At 32.0% G+C, this 23,740-nt stretch overlaps 1 protein-coding gene across 1 annotated transcript in view; it reads left to right on the top strand.

Moving 5' to 3' along the window:
• The window catches only part of LOC115887424 (NF-kappa-B inhibitor cactus), a 56,809-nt gene that overhangs the window by 14,401 nt on the left and 18,668 nt on the right, over positions 1–23,740 (top strand). The window contains exons 2-4 of the mRNA XM_030906841.1: positions 16,463–16,835; positions 22,679–22,877; positions 22,940–23,096. Coding sequence (XP_030762701.1) covers positions 16,463–16,835; positions 22,679–22,877; positions 22,940–23,096 — 729 coding nt within the window. The remainder of the gene's footprint in view (positions 1–16,462; positions 16,836–22,678; positions 22,878–22,939; positions 23,097–23,740) is intronic.

Genomic DNA, 23,740 nt, shown 5'->3' with positions numbered 1-23,740 from the left:
TCAAATTTTTTAAAGAAATTCTGGCAGTGAGTTCTACTGTTTAGTCCCAATAAATATCGAACTGCTCTCTTCTGAAGTATGAAAACACGATCAAATTTTATTGCGCAGCAAGTACCCCAGAATGGAAGAGCATAACGAAGATGTGACTCAAAAAGGGCATAATAGGCTATTCTAGAGGTTGAGAAGTTAAGTTCCTTAGAAACTGATCTTAGCGCAAAACAGGCAGCGCTTAGTTTCTTTGATAGAGCTTCAATGTGAAAGTCCCATTTTAACGAGTTGCCTACAAGAAGTCCTAAGAATTTCACAGAGTCCACGACGTCAATAGTAGTGTTATTAAGTACAAAAGGTTGTATAGTACTTTTATATGACAAAACTTTAGTTTTTGATAGGTTGAGGCATAGGAGATTAGAATCGCACCAAGACTTAATGGTGCGTAAGTCACTTGATATAGTATCATACAGCGCCGCAACATCTGGGCCGCTCCAAGTGAAACTAGTATCGTCCGCAAAGAGGCAGATTTTACCGCTAATGTCTAGATTTGCAATGTCGTTGATAAACACCAGAAACAAAATAGGGTCAAGTACTGAACCCTGAGGGACACCACATTCTATAGGCTTACTAAAAGCACATCTTTAATAGTGAAATTCCCAGAAGAATAACTGCCTTGAATTAAATCATTAACCCAACAACATGCAATTACAATGTTATTCAATACAATTTAAAAATACGTATGGTTATTGCCATTCCGGCGAAAATGCATTAATTTCCATATTATCAAAAGAACGGATGTTCTAAAAATCATGTTATTATAACAGAAATAAATTGTAGTCAAAACCTATCGGGCTTTCCCTTTCTGTAGACTTTAGCTGCTGGGTTCCGGCAGTAACGGAATGTCTACACAATTTCAATGTCTAAGGAAATTCCATGGTGAAGTTAGTCATAAAACGAAAAGAAAATATTAATATAGTGAGTGATTATATTTAAACAGCACTCCAATTCCCTATCATATTAGTTGCTTATTGACAATGATTTATTTGTGTATAAATGTTTCAATATCGTTTAAATTATGAAGCCTTGAGCTTAAGATAAAGGAATCTATATCTATATCTCTATGATTTTTAACAAATAATCAGAAGGTAAAATAATGGGAGAGATGTTCAGATTCATTCTGGCGGAAGTGGAAATACTCAAAAAAAAATAGACGTTTGATGTGCATACAGCGTATAAGCCCCCATACACCAGAAGATTTGGTCTGCGGATTTGACCAGCCGACTTGGCCTGTGACGTACCAAAACTCTCGTATTTTGGTTTGCGGAGTTGGCCTGCCGATTAGATCTTTGTCCAATTAAATATTCTCGTTTGAGACAAAATTCGACGTTGTATAGTAGTTTTTATATAGATAAATGTTTATCGGAATAAAAACTGCCGCATTTTCGCTTAGAGGGAAAAAGCGGTCCGCGAACTTTATCGATCGTTTTTTTAGACCAATTTCACATATTAAGTCTGCGGATTTGGTGTGTGGTAGGCTCGGTCCGCCAAAGGTCACGTACAACGCAAAGACGTACAACGTACAACGTCACAGAAAACGCAAAGTTTTGATCCGCAGGTTAAATTTTCTGATTTATGGGGGGCGAAATAATCATTACCCAGCCTGTCTACAGTATCTACTCATGTCATGTAGCTCTATATATCTACCTAGACTACAAAGTTCAGTATATGCGAATCAGTTTTATTAATCATGTGGTCTTTCTACCAGAAAGAAGATAAAAATATATTACTAACAGCCAGTAGTGTTGTCTTTGATCTTTGACTCGCCATCCCATGCAAAAAGAAACCCCAAATAATGTTTTTGTTTTTATTTCTCTCGTATGCTATATGGCTATTAATATTTCTTATTTTCTTCTTAACATCATCAACCGAGTTTATATTTAATGCTAAACAAATCTCTTCTAATGCATCAACTTTCTTGTAACAATTTTTGTAGTCCTTGTTTTTACCCTCCCATAATAAAAAATGCGTTCTATAAAGCTCTATTAGTTTGCAGGCATTTTCCGTGTTCCACTTTCTTTCTTCTGACATTTTTTTATAAAGATGGAGCACACCATATACTAATGTCATATACCTGAGTACCAGTAATGAGTACCAGTAACTCCACAGTACTAAATTTGTGTGATTCTATTAGTTTCCTACTTTTGGCAACGCACGACATCCAAACTGCATCGACAACTTGCCGTAAAATACACGACAAAACAGAGACTCGTTGAAGTTTACCGACTCGAGATGGGACATTAAAAACTCTCCGAATTTGGAAACAAAACAAAAATGGGACAAAAATGTCGCAGAAATGTATTGGATTTGTCGCTATTTTGTCGTAAAACATGAATGTTTCTGGCTTGTCGTTGTTTTGTCTACTTGGTCTGGACTCGGCTTTAGAAAGCATATGTTTTGTGTTGCAAAACCCGGCTTGGTTGCGAAAAACATTATATTCTTATAGAGCCGAGCGACCGCTTATTTGATTGCACTACAGGCTGTATGCAGATGTAGTGTAGCTTCATAAGAATATTTTTCACTTTTGCAACTAAATAATACACCGTAAACTTCTAGCCTTATGTTTGTAACAAGTAAGGTTCTAAGCTCCATTAAAGCTCCGTTTATTAAAACAATCGAGAATGGTGCTCTCTCTGCTATCTGCTCACATGACACTAAGGTCCGATCGAACCTGGATTTTTAGTCTCGGCCGAGACCGAGACCGAGACCGAGAGAAAAAACAATTCTCGGCCGATAACGAGATCGAGACACGATGCAATATTTGTTCAATAGTTGATTGTATGAAAAACATCTGATAATTATGTAATAAAAATGTTATTTTCATGCAGAAACGGTTTTATTGGGATTTAATACTATAAAATTACTAATACTAATAAAATTACTCTTTTAGTCTCTTGCTGTGCATTACATCCTTTACAAATTATGCAGTGTTTCATCATATTCTTTCTATATAGTTGTTTGTTAGAGACGCTTGTTGGTGGTGCAGACTGACAGAAACTGCTGGTTTCGGAACTCTGTATGGACGTGAAATACACACACAAATTTTACTTATTACTAGAATATATACGAGTAATTCATATAAAAGCACAATTCTGTAAAATTTATAAAACTTTCATTAATAAAGACACTAACATCTAATATTTCGCTCATTGTTTACGCATAGAAATACGAAGACGATTCTTCAGCCGTCCGGGAAATCTCCTTTGTGATTCGGTCAGATCATGATCATATATGGATCAGATATGATCCATTCTTTTTTTTTGACTTCGGATGAGTATTTCATTCATCCGCGCATCGATAGGTGGAGCAATACGCTCAAAAATAAGCTAATTTGACGATCGTGAGCAGTCTTGGCGGTGGCCGATAATCTCGGGCTTTTTATGCCGAAAACGAGACCGAGATCTCGGCCTGATTTTTAGCCGAGAATGACTGTAACCGAGACCGAGATCTCGGTCGGACCTTATATGTAAATAATTTTTAACCCCGTGGATAAAAATGACCCATAAAAATATTTATGTGGCAAAACAACGTTTGCCGGGTCAGTTAGTCTTAATATAAGCGCCATCTACTTTGGCTTATCATTTGGTTTTACTCCAGCCATTTACAGCCCCATTAAATTGATTAAAAGGCAATAAAAGCCTACCAAACGAACCTACGTTATAAACAATATAATGAATATTGGGATATCTAATTCGTTTTGTATAAATGACAATTTAATGGCCTTTATTTCTCGATATTATTTAGGTTAATTTCGGGTGTTACCATATGGAAAACTTTATTCCGCGATATTCGTTGTTGATCGGAAAGTTGCCCATTTTTTACGTCTTTATCACTGTTCACTAATAAAAAATACCGTCTGATTGAAAATTAATATGTCGCTACTGCATTGACTCATCCTCAAAACTAGACAATATAGGGGAGAGTAGCCCAATCCGTACACATCTTCAATTATATTCCCCCATACACAATCACGTACCATGAGTCGTACCATACAAAATCAGGTACCACTGAAATATCGTTGCGGACCTGTGTGGACTCAGCCTAACCCGTTCTAATATGTCCCGCCCCCATATGACCTTAATATCGCATTAAAGAATAGACACCGTAGTGACTCATCGAACGTTCGAGAACAATCTAGTTTCACTGGAATGGCGGCGTACATAGGAGAACATTCTAATCTTTCTATGCACCTAATGATCTAATGGACTATTCAAGAACTGTTTAGCTGTAGGTATATAACAGAGGCTTGTTCAAAGGAGGGAGAGAAAACAAAAGATCGGTCGACGCGTACAGTTGCCGCGCTAAATTCAAAATAAATTTCTTTTAGCTAAATAGTTAGATAAATAGTAAATAAGTTGTAAATAGTCCTTTAAGTAGTTTTATCGTTATTGATTTTTTACTTAGTGGAAAATAAATTGTGTTTCAATAAATTAGACTTTCTATCCACACGGAACCGATGAAAAACGTAACAACATTAAAGCACATGGAATAATTTTTGATATGACATAGATGGGTATTGTTATTCATATAATATCAAGCACTCGTGCAACTTGAAAAAGATCTTAGTTATTACTGGACGTCTGGTTGAGCTTATTAAATATATCACGAGGTGGCTCGCCAATGCAATTATAAACCAGATATAGAAGAGTACAGTATAGGCGACTTTCCCCTACTTTAATTATTGTTTCTTATAGGTCATGATATATATTTAATATGACATTCATAAATATTCTTATTGATGTTTTTAAAGCATTTTGTGTTTTCGTATAATGTACTAGAAGGGTACTAGGTACACCTAAAAGTTTAACTTAAACTTAGTTAACCGTTTTCGAACGATTTTAAATTTTATGTCAAAAGTGACTAAAATTGCAACATCGTTATAAAACCAATTACTTTGTTAGAATAATTGGTTGAATATACATAAATGAGGAATTAGTTTAATTAGTATTTAAATATGTCATTTTATATTATTTATAAATAAGCAGCTCGAAATACCTAACGTTTGATGTATTGAGAATCGGCACACATATATTAACACTTGGTAATTCATCTAATCGTAAATCTGTGGAAAAACCGATTACTTATATATTTGTATAGAGAACAGAAATTATAACAATATTATATGCTTTCCATAGTTAATAACTTGATACATAACAATAGTATTGTGTTCTAGTGGACCGATTTTGATGATTTTTTAAGCAATTTGTAGCTAAATTATTTGACTTTCTAGTGTCTCTTTCTAAATTAAAAATAAAAGTTGCCATCATCTATCAATTATACGAAGGAAAACAAAATGTTGATATTTTGGTGAAAGTTTGAAACACCCGGTGGAGTATGTTCACAAAGCAAGAAATTTAAAAATAATTTTATCTATCTTTTCTCGATAGTTTGTTTTATGATTCACTTGAATAGCTTTATTTTTTTGGAGATATTCGCTGTTGAAAAAGACACTAACATTTTTTCATATGTTGTACACAGGGGCGGATACAGAAATTTATTTTAGGGGGGGGCCAAATAAAAAATAATGCAAAATATGCCTTTTAGAGCGCCATTTTTAACCCAAAAGCCTAATATTTAACCCAATTTACAGATTTTAGGGGGGGCGTGGGCCCCTGTGGGCCCCATAGGCCCCCCCCTCTATCCGCCACACAGTTGTACATTAAAACCATGCCTCTGCTTTTGGTCCTAGTTAGCAGACCTATAAAATAGTGTTTGTGATTTATGCAATGTCACTGTCTTTGAAAAATATTATTTTTTTTTTGGGCAGTTACTCTAGAAGATATGATTTTAAGTCCAAAAATTGATCTCTACCGTGATCAATAAAGCAGCAATAACCGATACTGCAGAACTTAAAACCATCTCTACCAGAGTAAACGTCAATACACAATAATAATATGAATTTTCAATGACAGTGAGATTACAAAAACAATAAACACTATTTTATAAGTGTGTTGATGAGGACCCAAACTCAATCCTAAAATTGCGTTAAAGTCGTTACAGTCGTTACATCAAAAGCGAATATCTCCAGTAAAAATCAAGTAATTGGGATGAATCAAAAAACAAACTATCGAGAAAAGACGTACCTAGATGATAAAATGATTATTAAATTCTTTACTTTCGTAACATATTCCACAAGGAGTTTCAAACTTTCACCAAAATATCAACATTTTGTTTTCCTTCGTATAATTGACAGATGAAAACCTTCATTTTTAATTTAGGAACAGATACCTACTAAAGAGCCAAAAAAATTTATCAAAATCGGCTTTTTAAATTAGGTTGATTGCAGGGGCGTAACCATAATTATCTTTTTTTCGACGTAGCTGGGCCGCCTTCATGTTTTCTCCATATCTACCCGAAAAAAAGATCTTATTTTTACAAACCTGTCCAACTTAAATGAAGGTCGAGAAAAGTCTAATAACGTTAAACATTTTTATCACAGATAACATATAGTATGTTATCTGTTATTTTTATGCTAGCAAATAATATGAGATTTATTACTTTTCATTAAATAAATACTAAAATTTACTAGAGTAATATTTTTATATAGGTCCTTTTTAGGGGTACTGAGGAATTCCAATTGATCTTATCTTGTTATGAATTAAACTCATTAAGCATATTTCGTTTTTTAACGGATCTAAATAATTGTTTAAAGGTTGTTAAAATATCACTTGCAAACAATTAACCCGCCAATTAACTTATCTAATCAGCTGTAAAATTGCCCCAAAAGCTTAGTGTACTTATTATTAGCGGCACTCAAAAAATCGACATTTTCATGGATAAACCCGTAATGTTGTAAACGTGTAGCTCCTTTGGTTTTCTTCAAATAATTATTTAAAAATATCGTCCGTATTGTTAAATTAATACCATCGGTAAACCCATGCCAATTTTTATAGTACCATTGCCCTCGTACTTGGCCCACTTACATATTTTTGTTAATATTAGCCTATATGTATAAGGCTGACTTTAAATAAAATTAGCAAAATCGGTCGATGACACTCCCCATATAATTTTACATATGAAATGACAGCGATATTCATTTCCTAGCTAACTCTGACGCCGTATTTTTTCAAACTTTGATAATTTTCACACTTCACACTAAACAACTTCTGAAATGACTGTTTTTACATATGATTGGAAATTACACCTTAGAAATCTTGCCCTTGAACGAATTTTAAACATTTGTAGTTCCTCTGTATATGTATGAAATAATATACGTAAATTTTGATTAATACTTTACTCGCAGTTTACCGTGGCAGTTTACTATAACAGTTGGGGGTTGGCGCCTTTGGTGTTATAAACACTAAATCACTACAATACACCAAAACAGTTTTACGTTTACACTGGACGCGCGTTTCGCTAACCATGTTAGCATCATCAGCAGACGTTTAAAACTGGTTAAAAAAAGTTTGAAAGAAATGTAAATATTGTCCCAGTGGGTAAGGCTATCAAAAAATGGGATGTGCCTTAAATAAAACTTTAAAATGAAAATCTTTGTTGTTTAGGTCAGGTTAGGTTCAAATATTTAAAACAATTTTAACTATGATGCATCTCTATATAGATAAGAAATATGAGACAAATTAAATATTAAAAATACTGTACCTGTAGCACTAACGACTTTGAATGAATTGTCAGATTTTTATATTATTTTTAATATTACATTATGATAGAATATTTTATAACAAATAGAAAAACTTATTTAGTAATTTATTTTTTTATATGTTTAAATATTTTATTTGCGTTAGATATGTATATCATAAGCCTATGTTAAGTTGCCAGCTATTTCGTTTATATCTAATTAATTGCCTTCATTTAATGTTATATTGGTAATTATATAAAACTATACTTTCCTTTATGTTGTTCGTTTGTGTGAATAAAACATGTTTTGACTATGATTTGTTTTACCCACACATTAGTTTCCACACTAATACTAATACACTATTCCCGCAAATGTGGAAGGGGGTATTTTTTAGCGCGCCAGTTTTTTTTTGCTCTCGCTTTTTGTACCCTCGCGGAATTTTCCTAAAACAATCTGGCAACTCCAGCTTATGTTGAGATTTAAGATATACATAAAAACAAAATCTCTGACGGCAATGATTATTAAGTAAACAAAGTTATCAAAAAAATTATTTAGAAATTTTGAAAGAAAACAAAATGATTCTTATAATAATTATATTAATTATTTATCTATTAAACATGTGCAAGGTCAATTTAACTACTTAATTAGAAGTATAATAGTAATAGGTATTAACAATAAAAAGTACTTATAAAACAAGCCAAAAAAAAAGAAATAAAATGAAAATTAAATTATTAATACAATTATTTTTAGGGCATATATTTTTTAAATAATCAAAATAATATGACATTACATTTTTTTATAGTTCTTATATTTTTTGTTAAAAAAACACTTTTATTTAAACAACCTTGGTATAGCGTTTATACTACAAAACACACAAAATGTTTTAATATTTTATCCTTATTTTACGTTCGTTAATTTTATCATAAAAATGAATCGAGTATAATTTCTTGATAAAATGGTGAATGCGCTTATTAATTTAATTTTATTGAACTTTATGATAAAATTTGTAATATTATTTTTAACTCTATGGTAATATTATAATTTGTAATGTCATGTAGTTATTGTACATTAACATTTAAATCTAATTTAATACTTTGCTAGAATATAATATATTTTTGTATTATTTTATATATTACTTTTTTAATAATTATTTTACTTTTCTAATTTTATTTAGATTTTCATAGCTAAATTTCGCGAAAATTCTGTGAAAAAAGTTCCGGGATAGTAAGCAATAGATAAACAAGGGCAATAGTAAACAAATTAACAAATTAAAAGGAATCATATAGTCAAAACTTGTTTATTGACACAAGCACAAACTTTAAACAAAGGTTTATTATAATTACCAAAGTAACATAAGTGAAGGGAAATAATATAACTACCTAAAGGAATGAAAATATATTATCGAAAATTGGTGATGGAATAATGTTAACCGTAAGTGTCTATTTTGTTAGTTTGTAAACTATAAGGTTTACCTAAGAACATTTCGTTTTATAATATGATTGACGCACTTCCGGAATAGTGTTATAAATTCCAGTACCCGGAACAAATTACATAAATCCGAGATTTTCCCGGAATTCCCAGATGCTTGGCAACCCTACTCACCAGTAGCGGTAGTAAAAAAAATATATATGTATAATTATATTATCTGTTAAATATTAACCTGACAAATAAAAATAAATCTGTTAAATACTTTTAAAAATATTATCTGTCAAATACCGATCATTTTGCTTCTAGCATGAAACAATCCCTATGCTGCAGTTTTGATGGAAGGCTGTAATTATTGTGTCTCTACTATCTTTTATTAGTATGTAAAGTTCGTATGTTATGTTCGTATAGTCTATAGTATGTAAAGCCTCATAGTTATAAATTTGAACCTTAAGGTATCTCTACCAAATAACTAGAACAGCTAAGATCAGGTGATAATGATTTGATAAAACTCAAACATCAGATTTCCCTAACGGACTACAAAACTTTTGAACGCGGATTGCTTCATGCAAAATAAAATTTAGTTAAATTATATTTAAAGGTAAAAATGATATAGATCCGGCAGAACTGGAACCTGGATGTAAGTCCTTGAAGCTTGCCCATTTGAATTCTTTCAACTGGATATATTTAAGAAAATGAAATGAAATCATCTTTCTCGACAATGGCTTTCGGTAAGCGTGAAACGTGTTGATACCTCACAATAAATCTAGGAATACCTAATTAATTTGATGTTTTGTTTCGGTTCCGAGAGGTGCATTAAGGTCGGAAAAAACGAAAATACGATTTCAACAATTTCCTATACGTAAAATTGTGTAAGGTTCTGTTAATGGGATCCATATTTGAACTGATAGATAAACAACGGCTACGTCACAGATTAAGTCTGTGGCTACGTTTAGTCGGCGCCACGCCATTCAATTTCCCCAAAAATATACGCGACGACACCTGGGAAAACGTTTCATTAACGATAAGATAACAAGATCGATGGGTTTTTCTGAAACAGTATGCGTCTCAATAACAGTTTCTTTCCTCAAAATTTATTTATTTGCCTGTAGGTATATTGATTTACATGTTTGTTCAGTTTAGCTTAAGCGTTCATTATTAGTTTGCGTAAATAAGGGTTAATACAGCAATCTCCCCCTTTCATCAACACCACATAAAAATATAGCTACTTTGGTAGGTATATTATAAAAAATGCTTCGGTATTTCCGAGGGTATTTCATTTTATATTCTTTAAACTGTGATACAGGGTCCGGCAATAGTGCGTCGGGTATATAGCTCCTAGAATAAAAAAAAAATTTGAGAATTTTGTTTAAGTGCAAACCTAAAGTACGTACGAGGATGTATTTCAGAAAAAATATTTTAACTTCTGTAGGGTGGCTCAAAAAAGTGTGAATGGATCGGGATGATTTTTTTAAATGATACACCCTGTATATTATCGCATTTTTGGCTTAGTTTCAGATCACTTTACATAATCCTAAGATATGAGTAAATATATTTCGATAGTTTCAGAGAGATTACTAAATAAATAATAAATATATCTGTATCTTTCAAAAAAATTATTAAAAATAGAAGAACTCTGTCCTGAAGTCAAGGCTATATTAGGTGTTTACTTTAAATGGTCTGTACTTAGTTTGTGCTATAAATATGGTAATCGTAAATCATACAGGATGTTCAAAATTTTACGCCAAACTTTCTAAAATATAAAATAATTTTTCTTCGCGTTTTTTTTAATGGATCACCCTATATATTATTTTTCAATAGATGGAGAGTTTAAAAATGGAAATTTTTTATATTTCAAAATTTTTAATGATTTTACAGATACACGCAGTATTATTTCATATGGCTCTTTCAATCATTGGGCGGCTTTCATAAAAATTTACTGTGGAAAATGCCATATGAAATATAAAACCGGGAATATCTGCGAAACCGTTAAACATTTTGAAATACTCTAAATACAAAAAATGTTCATTTTATAATTCTCCATCTACTGAAAAAATAATATACAGGGTGTTCCGTTTAAAAAACGAAGAAAAATAATTTTATATTTTAGAAAATTCGGCGTAGAATTTTGAACACACTGTATGATTTACGATTGCCATATTTATAACAAAGTAAGTACAGACCATCTGAAGTAAACCTATATAGTTATACCTAATATAGTTTTGATTTCAGGACAGTCCTTTTAGGACAGTCTTTTTAAGAAAGGCTGAAAATATATTTTTTTTATTTATTTATTAATATCTTTGAAACTATCGAAATATATTTACTCATATCTTAGGATTATGTGAAGTGATATGAAAGGAAGCCAAAAATTCAAAAATATACAGGATGTTCTATTTAAAAAAAATTATCCTGATACACTCATACTTCTTTGAGCTTTAAAATCGAAAATTGAAAAATGGTGATATTTATCCACTTTGATGAAAAATATATTAAAGTAATATTCAGTCGTCCATCATATAGAATACGTCATTTTAAATAAAAAAATACATCGAAAGTTATAGAGCATCAAATTGTGGGTTTGTTAAACATGTACCTATGTTAATATGAAAATATTCCGAAACATGCCATTATGCTTTTCAGTGCCCAAGAAAGGTATCTTCCCATTCCTTCCACCTCTGTACAAAATTTCTTCTGAAAGTGGCATTGTAGATAGATATTAATTGCGAGATCAAATCAATAATTAACTTGCCAACACTTTTTTCTAAAAGACGCCTCAAAGAAAATATTTGTTTTACAATAATTCTTTTGAAAAAATTTAAAATTTTGGCCTTAAGAGAAAGTTATAGAACAGCTGAAACATTTACAGGATCCATCTATTATTAATTTAAGCCTGGAAATTCTAATGGTTGCAATAAAGATTAAAGTAATCGCCCGTTTTATGGTAACAACAGACATCTGTTAGTTTAACTAGCCTAGATGTGTATAGGAAAATAATCTAGGAAATACCCGATCTATATATTACGGGTATATATTTTTATATCCTTGGTAGGTAGGTAGTTCCATTGGCGGTCATAACGACGCGACGCGATGGTGAGAGGTCTAGATTATTTGTTTTGATAACATTAAATGTTATCAAAACAAATAATCTAGATATGTAAGAATAAATTTTATTCTTACTAAAATATGAAATAAAAGTAACTTAATAGTCAACAGAAATTACTTATATTTATATCTTTAGCCGTGAAAGGCTAGAAGAAACAATTATTATTTTCGTCTTTTTTAACCAATAGCAGCCGATTATCGTGATAGAAGCAAAAGTAACTGATAGGAATCCATTTGTCATTCAAATATTTTTCTAGTACTCATATATTTTTTCCATAGCAACTGTTAAAATTGCCTTATATCTATCAAAAATAGTAGATAAAATAGTATTTTAACCACAAGGGTAGATTAAATGATATACTTTAACAGCGAGGATAGGTTACAAACTTTATTTCTTCTCGTACATTTTTTAATTGCTTTCATTTTTAAAAATGTTTGTATTCCTTTTCAAAAGTTATTCGGGATTTAAATGGAAGTAGTTTGGATATGGCGTTTGTCGTCTCAGCCTGAATCAGAGGCGGATTACCCAATAGGCTAACTAGGCTACAGCTTAGGGCGCCGAAGAAAAATAAGCGCCACGGCGCGGCGACGGCATAATTATCCCTGGTTTGTAGGCGCTTTGCTACACCAAACTGGACATTCAAAATTTTTGGCGGGCATTTCTTTAAAAACAAAACACATACATATTTGGATCAAAAATTGCCATTGTCGCGATAATCCTTTGATATTTTATGAATAATTATTTATCGGCAAAGCGCCGCAAACGAATAAAACCGCCGGCGCACAGTGGAGTATTTTTCATATCTACGAAATAATAATTAGGAAAATCAACCCTTATAGATTACTTTAATTTAACTGAATCTTTGTTGGTAAGATTATAACAACAAAATTGGTATGAATTAATTCATAGTCAGCGCGAAGCTACTCCTCAATAACAATTTCGTTTTGAGTGAAATAGTCAATACATGACATTATTGACAAAAAATAAACATATTGAGTAGATAGTTGTTACTTGACTGAAATGATAAATTTGAGAATTTTATATTTTTTTAAATTAATCATATTTTTATTTTTTGAAAAAATGATGATAAAACAGTTTCTGTTGAACTTTTAGCACAAAAACATTTCAAATTTATGATTTCGGTCTAATAATTATTTAGTCGACGCATGTTTAATTTATGTCATGATGGCAGGTATTGATAATTGAGATTCCAAGATCCTTTTTTTCGTAAAAAACGTCGTAAATGTATATTTTTTTACTCAGTAGTTTTATACAGGTTCGCACGAAAAGTTATTACTCTTCAAATCAGTTAAAAAATATATAGGTGGCGCCCCCTACCAGTAAGAGTCATATTGACACCAAAATCAAATTTCTCAGATCAAAAATGCCCCCAGACACCAATTTTCATCCAAATATTGACGTTACTTCAAAAATTATTTGGAAAAAATCGAAATAAAAAAAAACTTCTACACCCTGCATCTCCGAAACTAAGCATTTTAGGACATATATTAATACAAACTTTTTTACTTATTTTTATCTGCAAAATATGCTGCTGAAGTTTCCGGAGTACAGTTCGGACAACCCTGTATAATTCTTCCATATCTCGAGGTAACACAATTTCTATACATCTTTTATCTTTAATTATCCAATTTAAGTTTAGATTTCCTTTAAAAATCAGGCCCGCTATAGTACTAAGTTAGTTAAACAATTTTTTTAATGTAAAACCTCTGACGAGGTTTTTTTTAATACTGACCAATTTAATTTGATCAGAGACTAAATAGGAGCAATATCTAACTAAACAATTCTCTTAGTAGGCTATCAAAAATACAATTTGATATTTAGTATTGTGCAAATAGGTACCCGGCATGTACAATAAATAATATGAATTTTGAGATTCCATCTCCATAAATGCGGAAATTCTTTATACTCATCACTTTTTGTGTAGTTTCTACAACTATTTTTTTTCCTATAAAAACTATTAAGAGATTCAAAAAATTTAACTGAATGTATGAGTCTTAAATATGTGCAAATATTTTTAGGGTGTTATTTTGACCCCAAAAATACGTCTATGAGGTTTTTTTTCTCGATTTTTTCTAATTCGGAATTTTTTGAAAAAAATTTTAGAATTTTTTCAAAAAATTCCAAATTAAAATACCAATTCCTTTTTTTAAATGATCAAAGTAAAATATCTGGGTTATTTTAAACTTATTTGAAAAACGGTAAACAGAAAATATATTTCTTTTATCGAGATCTAGGTACCAGCCCTGAAAATATTAAATTTGATAATGATCTCTTATTAGGTTTTGATAATTTCGATTCCAAATATCTCGAGTACCATTACTCGTAGCGATTTTTACCAAGAGACCTTTTTACGTAAAAAACACCGTAAATGTATATTTTTTTACTCAGTAGTTTTATACAGGTACGAACGGAAAGTTATTACTCTTCAAACCAGTTGAAAAATAATAGGTAGAGCTCCAGGTAGAGCCTACAACCTCTACAAGTAGTAGTCATATTGACAACAAAATCAAATTTTTCATATCAAAAAACTCCCAGACACCAATTGTCATCTAAATATTGACGATACTTAAGAAATAATTTGGAATAAATCTAAATAAAAATGAAATACACCCTTTTACATATATCCAAATATTGACATTACTTCAAAAATTATTTGGAAAAAATCGAAATAAAAATGAAATTTCTACACCCTGTATCTCCGAAACTAAGCATTTGAGGACATACATTTACTTTTACTTATTTGAGAACTTTTTTACTTATTTTTATTTGCAGAATATGGCGCCGATGTTTCCAGAATACAATTCGGACCACCCTGTATATACAAAATTAATAAATTCTAAAATTCCAATACATTTTATATCTTCTAGGCCTAGGGCAGCTAGGGTTTCCTCGTTTCGGAATTTATTGATAGTACCAGTATACCTGTTAAAGTAAGCATCGTTGCCAATGTTTGTTTTGGAAATACCACTGTAATGCTTTTCTCCTTAAACACCTCATTATATACTTTCGCACTGAATTTCGGGATTTTTGTTACTCATTAAAATTTTTCTATTGTATTACTCAACAAGTACATAATCCGCTAAATAGTATTTCCTTAAATTTAACACCTCGATGCCCTTTCTAACGCTTGTGGAAATCCAAAAACATTTAGCATTATCAAAATAACAATTTTATTATTGTGATCAATTAATAGTCATAGTTTGAAACTCAATTAGAATTTGATGTGTTATTATGGTTGATATGCGTTTATAAAATAAGTTTATTACACTCAAAAATATGTAATATTGTTTTGGAAGATACATATATACGGCGTATGATAGCATTTTTTTAATATAAGTGAAGCATATATTACACACTAATTATTTTAAGTGTTACCGTTGAGGGGTAACTAACAGGTACTGAAAAATAAGAATTGACAGTTCTTTCAGTTCAAAAAATAAATAGGTATGAGATTATTTAATGTAACAATATCTCAGATTCGCTCATGCTATTCTAATAACGCCAAAAACTTTAAATATAAAAAATATCCTGCTTAATGAGATTTATTAATGATATAAGAAAATTTCTTTCAACCCATCAATCACAGGAATTAAATAGTTTTACCCCCATTTTGTATGTTTTTTATAAAATTCTTTTTAAATCTCAAATTGATTAGAGAGGTAGAATTGTTTTGTATAGAAATCTAAAAATATTGAAAACAGAGGTAGAAAGACCTCTTATATAATTTTAGTATCAGTTAATAATTTACATCTATTTTTTTAAGGACGCTGAAAATAAATGAAAGTTTTAAAACACGAAGACAAATGTAAGTAAACAGCAGACTATGGGAAATTTTATTATTACAAAAGGTGACATTTAGAGAAAACGTATTTGGTAATTAGATTAATTTATGCCGAATTATGAAATTGAAGAACTTTCTTGGCACATTGGCAACGTTGCGGCACATCGATAGCCGCCGAAAGTACTGTGCGCAAGTCCCGGGAATCCCGTACTTGCGCGCCGTACCGCATGCTATTTTACGTTCTCGCCCATTCTTTTTCGAGTCTTTATAGTTTGTTTGTCATCGTGTTTGTGTGTGTCCGAGTTTTTTTTAACGATTTTCGAAATACGAATGTTTTCTGAACTAGACAATACCCTTAAACGAACATTTTCTTTTGTGCAGTGATATTACGTGTGCGCAACTTAAATCACAACTTTTTTTCGACCTAATTTCCGTTATTTTTTTTTCGATACATCCGATTGCCCTACGAAAATGTCGGATAATCAATCGTCCTTCCATTTTCCAGATGCTGGAAAACTAAGTAGCGATGACAAATGCGAGCAGATCGACTCCACAAGTGATAGTGGTTTTATATCGAGTACGAATCTGATGCTGTCAGGAGAAATTTCCGAGGAAATCCCGCCGAGGTCCGACAGGAACGAACTGGGAAGCCATACCGATTCGGGAATAATTCAGGATAAGGAACATAAGACCAGAGAATCCATGCACATAGACAGTGGGGTGTACACCAGCGAGCTCTCCCTAGCCGAGAAAATTTCCAAGCTCAATCTCGAAGCGGGCTTTAACGACCTAAATCGCAAAGACCAACCGCCTGTTGCTTCCAGCGATGACGACATACCGTGGAAAATTTACTTCGAACAGGATGAGGATGGCGATACGTAAGTTAAATTTTATGACATATTCTAAGCCTTTTAAACGCGCTATTTATTCCATATTTTCTTAACCTAATAATCTTAAAGAGCAAGGTTATCGTTCATTCATACCAGGAACGCTGAGCTACCGCACAATCCAAAGATAAGCTGCGATTTTTACCTTTATTACAATGGGTATATATTAAAAATTAAATTGATTTAGACCCAAGGACGGGTTTGTCAACAAAAATATGAAACAATCAGGAAAATCCGAATAGCTTTGTGTACCGTCTCTCTCAGCTAAACTTTTTCTGTAGTTCTCGAACGGTCAGGGTCGACTACCATTCTTTCCGAACTTCCCTGATAGAGCTGGACTTCTCATCTAATTACTAAAATCAACGGTGTAAATGCACCTATTACCGCCAAAAATCCAGTTTGGGTTGATTTGAACCCATTTTTGTATATGTAATATGTCGTACCTACGTCTACGTGCTTTTGGAAAAATAAAATACTTCAGTCATATCCACTTATCCAGATAACATGATTTGATGAATATATTAGGTAGGTTTAATCGAAATTGCTTTGAACTACCTATCAGACTTTATCTTATTCAATGACTAAGATACACTGATGACGTAAATAGATCTGTCTAGTGCTTTTAATGCTTTTGTAAATTTGTTAATTCTATATTTATATGTAAAAAATCAAATGTGTATAATCTGTTGACAAAATATCGGCTAATTATATTAAAATGACTGTCAATTTTATTATAATTTGTTTTCTACGGCCTTGATTAAAGGTAGATGCTCTGTTATTATATCAGACGCAGTACAACCCGTTCTAAATTAGTAATTAATATTATTAAGGTATAGTGACACCATTTTTCAATTTTCGTATACCTAAGCGTCCAAAAATACGATATTATGCTAATTGATGAATTCATTTCTTAGATGAATGATCAATTTCACAAATTAAATTATTGCTTTTAGTAAAAATTTATAATTTATACTACAATAGATAGTATATCGTCACTAGGAAGTATTATTGTAATCTCTTCCTATTCCACAGACTACAGGTTTCTTTAATCATTCTTGGTACAAAAGCAAATATGGTCCTCTACGAATCGCGATTTAACGTGAAATCGACTCAACTTCGCTGGAAATCCCAACGTAGGTAATTGGCCAACAGTTATTTTAAATTTTAAAGAGCGGTACTGGCGGTACGCTTATGTGAAATTTGAAAGTATCCGTCCGTTTATACGGGGTTTTTCCTTATTTCAACCATCTGCCCACAAGTGTTCTCGCCGCTTCGCACATACGACGAAGGTTGGTTGCTAAAATAACACGATTTTTATTATATTATATTAATAAAAAGCAAAAAAAATACTATATAATCATAAGTTAAACAATTCATAGGCGACAATGAAATGATTGCGACAATGAATGGTCATTGACTTGGAAACAGTACTGGGAGAATAAAATTGTCAGCTCAGGAGTTTGGACCGCCCTTAGAAGGAAAATTCCACTCCCAGTGGATGACATGGGAAAATGGATGACAAAAAGAATTGAAAGGGAGAAACGTTTGCCCGGCAGTTAAAAGACCATGCCAGAACGTGGTATACTGATGCTACAAAAAACCAAAACAGGAACATGGATAGGAGTATTTTTTAAATACTCCGAATCAATGGGCACACAAGCATCCTTCAGGAAGAAAGCTACGCCATCGAAAGATGCGTACAACTTAGATAGGAACCTTATCGTCTTATACGATAGTCAAGGAGCTTTAAGAGCGATCAACTCAGTAACCATCAAATCAAAGTTGGTCAAAGAATGCCTAGAGAAGCTGAATAAAGTAGGAAAAAAAATATAGTATTATACTCCTACTCTGGGTGCTAGTGCACCACGGGATAGAAGGTAATGAAAAAGCAAACGATCTAGCTAAAAAAAGAAGCGAACACTTCACTAACTGGACTAGAAACGTTCTGCTTCCGAAGTGGAAATCAACTTAAATGGGAGCTCAAGAACCTGGAAGCCTCCATCCGTAACCTGGAATGAGAATCTTCCAAAGGCCTAAGACACTCGAAGATTTTCCTTGATTTAAGTAAAGGATAATCTTCGTATTGCCATGGGGTTTTTAACCGTATCCTCTATGAAACCTCATTAAATTGAAATTAAGAAACTGGTAAATGCAGATTCTCTTGGGAAAATGAGGAAACACCAGAACATCTCATCACTGAGTGCACCGAGATGACAGCCATTCGTGCTATAAACTTTAGTACGACTGATATCGGAGATGGAGAACTAACCTCTGTAAAACCGTGTCAGATGCTGGCTTTACTCAAAATCTTGAGACTGTATGATGAGTTATAACTCAAGAAAGGGGGACACATCAGATCTATAAGGTTACAGTATGATTATCTTTTCCTTTCCTATACCTACAATCTACAAACAATTCATAAGAAACATCTTTAAGTTGATCCAAAAGTTTAGACTACATTTTATGAGATGGCAGCTATTGGCCAATTTCACTATGATCTCAGATTTTTTGTGGTCTATGATCTCTTAATTCTGCAGTAGTTCTTTTCATAAGGTTGGAGGCTGAACCTACCATATAGCAGTTTGTCAATGGTTTATCATCAACTAGTAGTACATTTGTGAAGCTATTGCACTGAGCTTGCAACGTCCTCTGTTAGTAGACCTACTACAATTTTGATATTTTTTGTCTTTGCTTAGGTATCAGGTCTGCCATAAATGTTGGCAAGTAATCTACTATGAAGTATTTTACCTGCCTCTGTCCTGGCGAATTTTTCCTCCATACTTAGGATTTGTTGGCCAATCTCTGTTTTAGTGATCATTTGTATACTTAATTACTTTTGTAGCACAATAGGACCAATATTGTGATTAACGCTACCACGAACCACGAGTGTTATAATAATCGCACCACTAGTTGTATACATTTTATTTTAATTAATATTTATGAATGTTGACAGTTACAAACTATTAAAAGAGTTGGAATGTTGTTCGAGAAAAGGATGTTCTAGTAACAACTCTAGACATCATGTTATATTAGTTTATGATACAATTTTCCCCACTAATCGACATTAATATAACTTGAACTTCTGAAATGGAAGGGTCGGCTCAAAGAACGTTGTAAATAACATTAAAATCGCGAAAAAAATCGCAATCTTTCATTAAAATCGCGAAAATCGCCAAAATAAAAATATTGTTATTACCAGCAAAATAAAAACACTAAATCACCACAATACACCAAAACACTTTTACTTTTACACTGGACGCGCGTTTCGCTAACCATGTTAGCATCATCAGCAGATGATTATAAACTAAAGTACAATCTACAAGTTGAGCGTTTATATACTCGCTCAGTGGGCCCCGAGTGGGCGTGGCAAAATCTAGCCAACCGAGCCAGAGCCAACTGAGCGTAACAGTTAGATTTCCGCCACTAGAGTAGTAGGAACAAAGAACTTGAAGGAATTGGACCGTTGACTCTGTTCATACTATCTTTACATTTATTAATTCTGATGCTTTCATATGCATCTAATTGTCTGTAATTTGAGACTTGTTTAATTCATTTTAAATTATTAAGATCTATACAATGTTCATTATCAACAATATGTTCGGCAACGCAAGATTTATCCGGTCTACCATATCTTATCTGAGCTAAATGTTCTTTAAATCTAGTTAATATTGATCTTCCAGTTTGCCCAACATATTTCTGATTACAATCTTTACACGAAATTTCATAAATACCCGACCTTTCCAGTGGAGGTGTTTTATCTTTTGGATTACCTAATAATTGTTGTAATTTATTCTTAGCACTAAACACAAGTTTATAATTGACATTCTTAAAAATTCCTTTTAGACCACGGGGTAACTCTCTATCAAACGGTATCGAAAAATATTTAGACGTATCTTTCTCCGCTTGAAAAGTCGAATTTTCAGAAATCATTAACCTATACCTACGTTTTCTAATTAATTTATCAACTAGTGAAGGAGAATATCCATTACACTCAGCTACATTCCTAATGTAATATCTTTCTATTTCATATCTTTCGTTGGAAAGTGGGAAACTAAGTAATCTATGAACTAAGAAATTTAAACTAGCCATTTTATGTTCAACACTATGATGTGATTCATTAGGAATATATCTGCGTGTGGTCGTATTTTTCCTATAGATATCAAATTCCAGGCAATTATTAGTATTTCTAATAACTAATACATCTGATCGCCACTGAGCGAGTATATAAACGCTCAACTTGTAGATTGTACTTTAGTTTATAATCATCTGCTGATGATGCTAACATGGTTAGCGAAACGCGCGTCCAGTGTAAAAGTAAAAGTGTTTTGGTGTATTGTGGTGATTTAGTGTTTTTATTTTGCTGTGTAACACCAAAGGTTCCAACCCTCAACTGTAATCTTGTTATTACCAGACCAAATTAAAAAAAACTTTTACCTCACTGGATCGATGTAATAGTCTATTTACAAGGGTATTCCATGAAAAACTCCATTTCGTAAAATTTGTTTTTTAGTTCAATTATTGTCAGGTTGTTTATGACTGAGTCAAGGACTGAGTGGATGACTTTAGGGATAATCGGGCTTGATGGTGAAAATTCCGCCGGTATGGTATTCGTCTCAGGTTTGAACCTTTAAAGATATCCGGTAAATTCATATTCCATTAACCCACTCTTCTACATCTATAAAAGCGTACATTAATAGTTACCTAAAATTCTCGCTAATATTACAATTATTCTAAAACAACTGCAGTGTTATAACAAGGTTCTTATCCGATAAATGGTTTTCATGAACCTTATTTGGTCATCTCATCTGTCATTTCGTTGTGCTTCGGACCCTCGTGCTTTACCACTCAACACTCGAAGTCTTCTTAATCGCCTTTAATTAGTCTATTATTTATACATATTTATTATGTGAATTTTGATTATTTAGGTTAGATTGAAGGTCTTTAGATTATCTTCTACTAAATGATCATTCACATCTAGAAATTTGAAACATATTTACGTAGTTCTTACAATGAGCTATTTTTTACTTTTGCTTTTTATTTGAACTTCTCTCATTTAGATATACATTTCGATTATTTTTTAACTGTAAAAAACATCGTAAGTGGACTTATCATGATCTATCTTATTTTTGATGTATTACCTCATTGAATTTGGACGTTTTAAATCACAATTCCAACATAAGAGGATTGAGTTAAGTATAATATTGATAATAGGTACTATAAGAACAGTTCTGTTTTAATTTGATGTTTAGCGTCATCTTAATTTTTCCTAAATAAATATCTTGAATTAATACCTTGAACAATTATGTTGATATCCACCAACGTTTACCACCAGTCTTAATTTGGATGTTAATTCTCATTCTGTAATTATTACATTTGGTTTCAGTGATTCAATTCATTTTTAGTGATCTTTTTACCTACATTATAATTTCAGTTTTCTTTAATACCATTCACTACCAGTTAGTCTGCTTATTTCTTGAGAAGTTTAATAGTTTATTTAACATTCAGATTAATCTTTTTAACTACCTATGTGTATTAATTTCTCATTATATTGGATACTCTTTTATTCATGAGACAATATTTCACTATTGCATCCATTAAACAATTAATATTGTAATAAATGTAGACCAAGCTAGCGTTCCTGTGTAATAAATTGTTTATTATATTTTTAATGTTATACATTATATATATTGTAAGATCACGATTTGATTTCATATTGCTCGGCTTATTAGTAACATATTTATATCCATATTATTTTCAGTGCAAATTCTAAATATATAAAAGTATTTGAACTGATGTATAGACTTCTCTATTTAGAACATTATTTCCAATTTCAGACACCTCCATTCTGCAATTTTTCATCGATATGTCGAAGTAGCTTTAGCACTAATCCGCGCAGCCCCGCATCCCAGACTACTCGATACCCCCAACGACTCTGCGCAAACTCCCCTTCATCTTGCCGTGGAAACTGCGCAGTACCAAATCGTCCGATGGCTCATAGTAGCCGGTGCCAAACCAAACCCCCGAGATGCGCAGGTAAGTTTGATTAACCGAACGCGTTTGCGCAGTTACTATAAAACTTTTTTTTAACTTTACAGGGTGATTCTCCTTTGCATATCGCTGCTCGCCTTGGAGACATGAACTGTATTAACGCCATCACCCAACCTGTGCAACTCAAACACGTCAACGCCATGTCATTAGGTTATCCTACGCCAACTTACGAAAAGTGTAAATTAGATCAATGGAATTATTTAGGTAAGTTTATTATTTTCTAGAAAATTCTTAAGCATTTTTTTCATGACATCATTTTAATATCCAACTTATGTCTTGGTTGATGAAATATATACGTATTAAATTGTTTTAGATAACAAAATTTCGTGATATACTTCTATATTTATATATTTTGAGTTTTAAATAACAACATACTATCGCTAGAATGACATAGTAAGTTAAAATTATGTTAATTAATTCACATAGCTCGTGGACTAATGACGAGCCTACGATAAGTGCTCCCAAACAATTATTTATTTCAAGGGCAAGAAACTATCCATTTTAAAAAAAATCTGCAGAAATTTAAATGAGCTTACATATTTATTTATATTTTGTTAAACAAATTTTTATATTACTCATACAATTACGTTATTTGTTTTGTAATACATATTGTTAATTTAATTAGTATCTAAGAAATTTGAAATAGTTCTATTAAAATTACTATTGATTCATAAGGCCATGGGAATTCAGATTTGTCACATCAGTGCAACATTAAAAACTTCTCTCATTATCTTAGTAAAAATATTAGACAAAAAATTAAATATACAAAATATACAAATTCGATATCAAACTTCAATTTTTCTTGGATTAGACTTTAGACTTATTCTCTTTGAATTACAGAATTAAAA

This window comes from Sitophilus oryzae, unplaced genomic scaffold, assembly GCF_002938485.1.
Source record: "Sitophilus oryzae breed Bouriz unplaced genomic scaffold, Soryzae_2.0 scaffold_575_pilon_pilon, whole genome shotgun sequence".
Classification (NCBI taxonomy): Eukaryota; Metazoa; Arthropoda; class Insecta; order Coleoptera; family Curculionidae; genus Sitophilus; species Sitophilus oryzae.
Note: the sequence above shows the minus strand (reverse complement) of the source record. Positions and strands in the feature narration are given on the sequence as shown.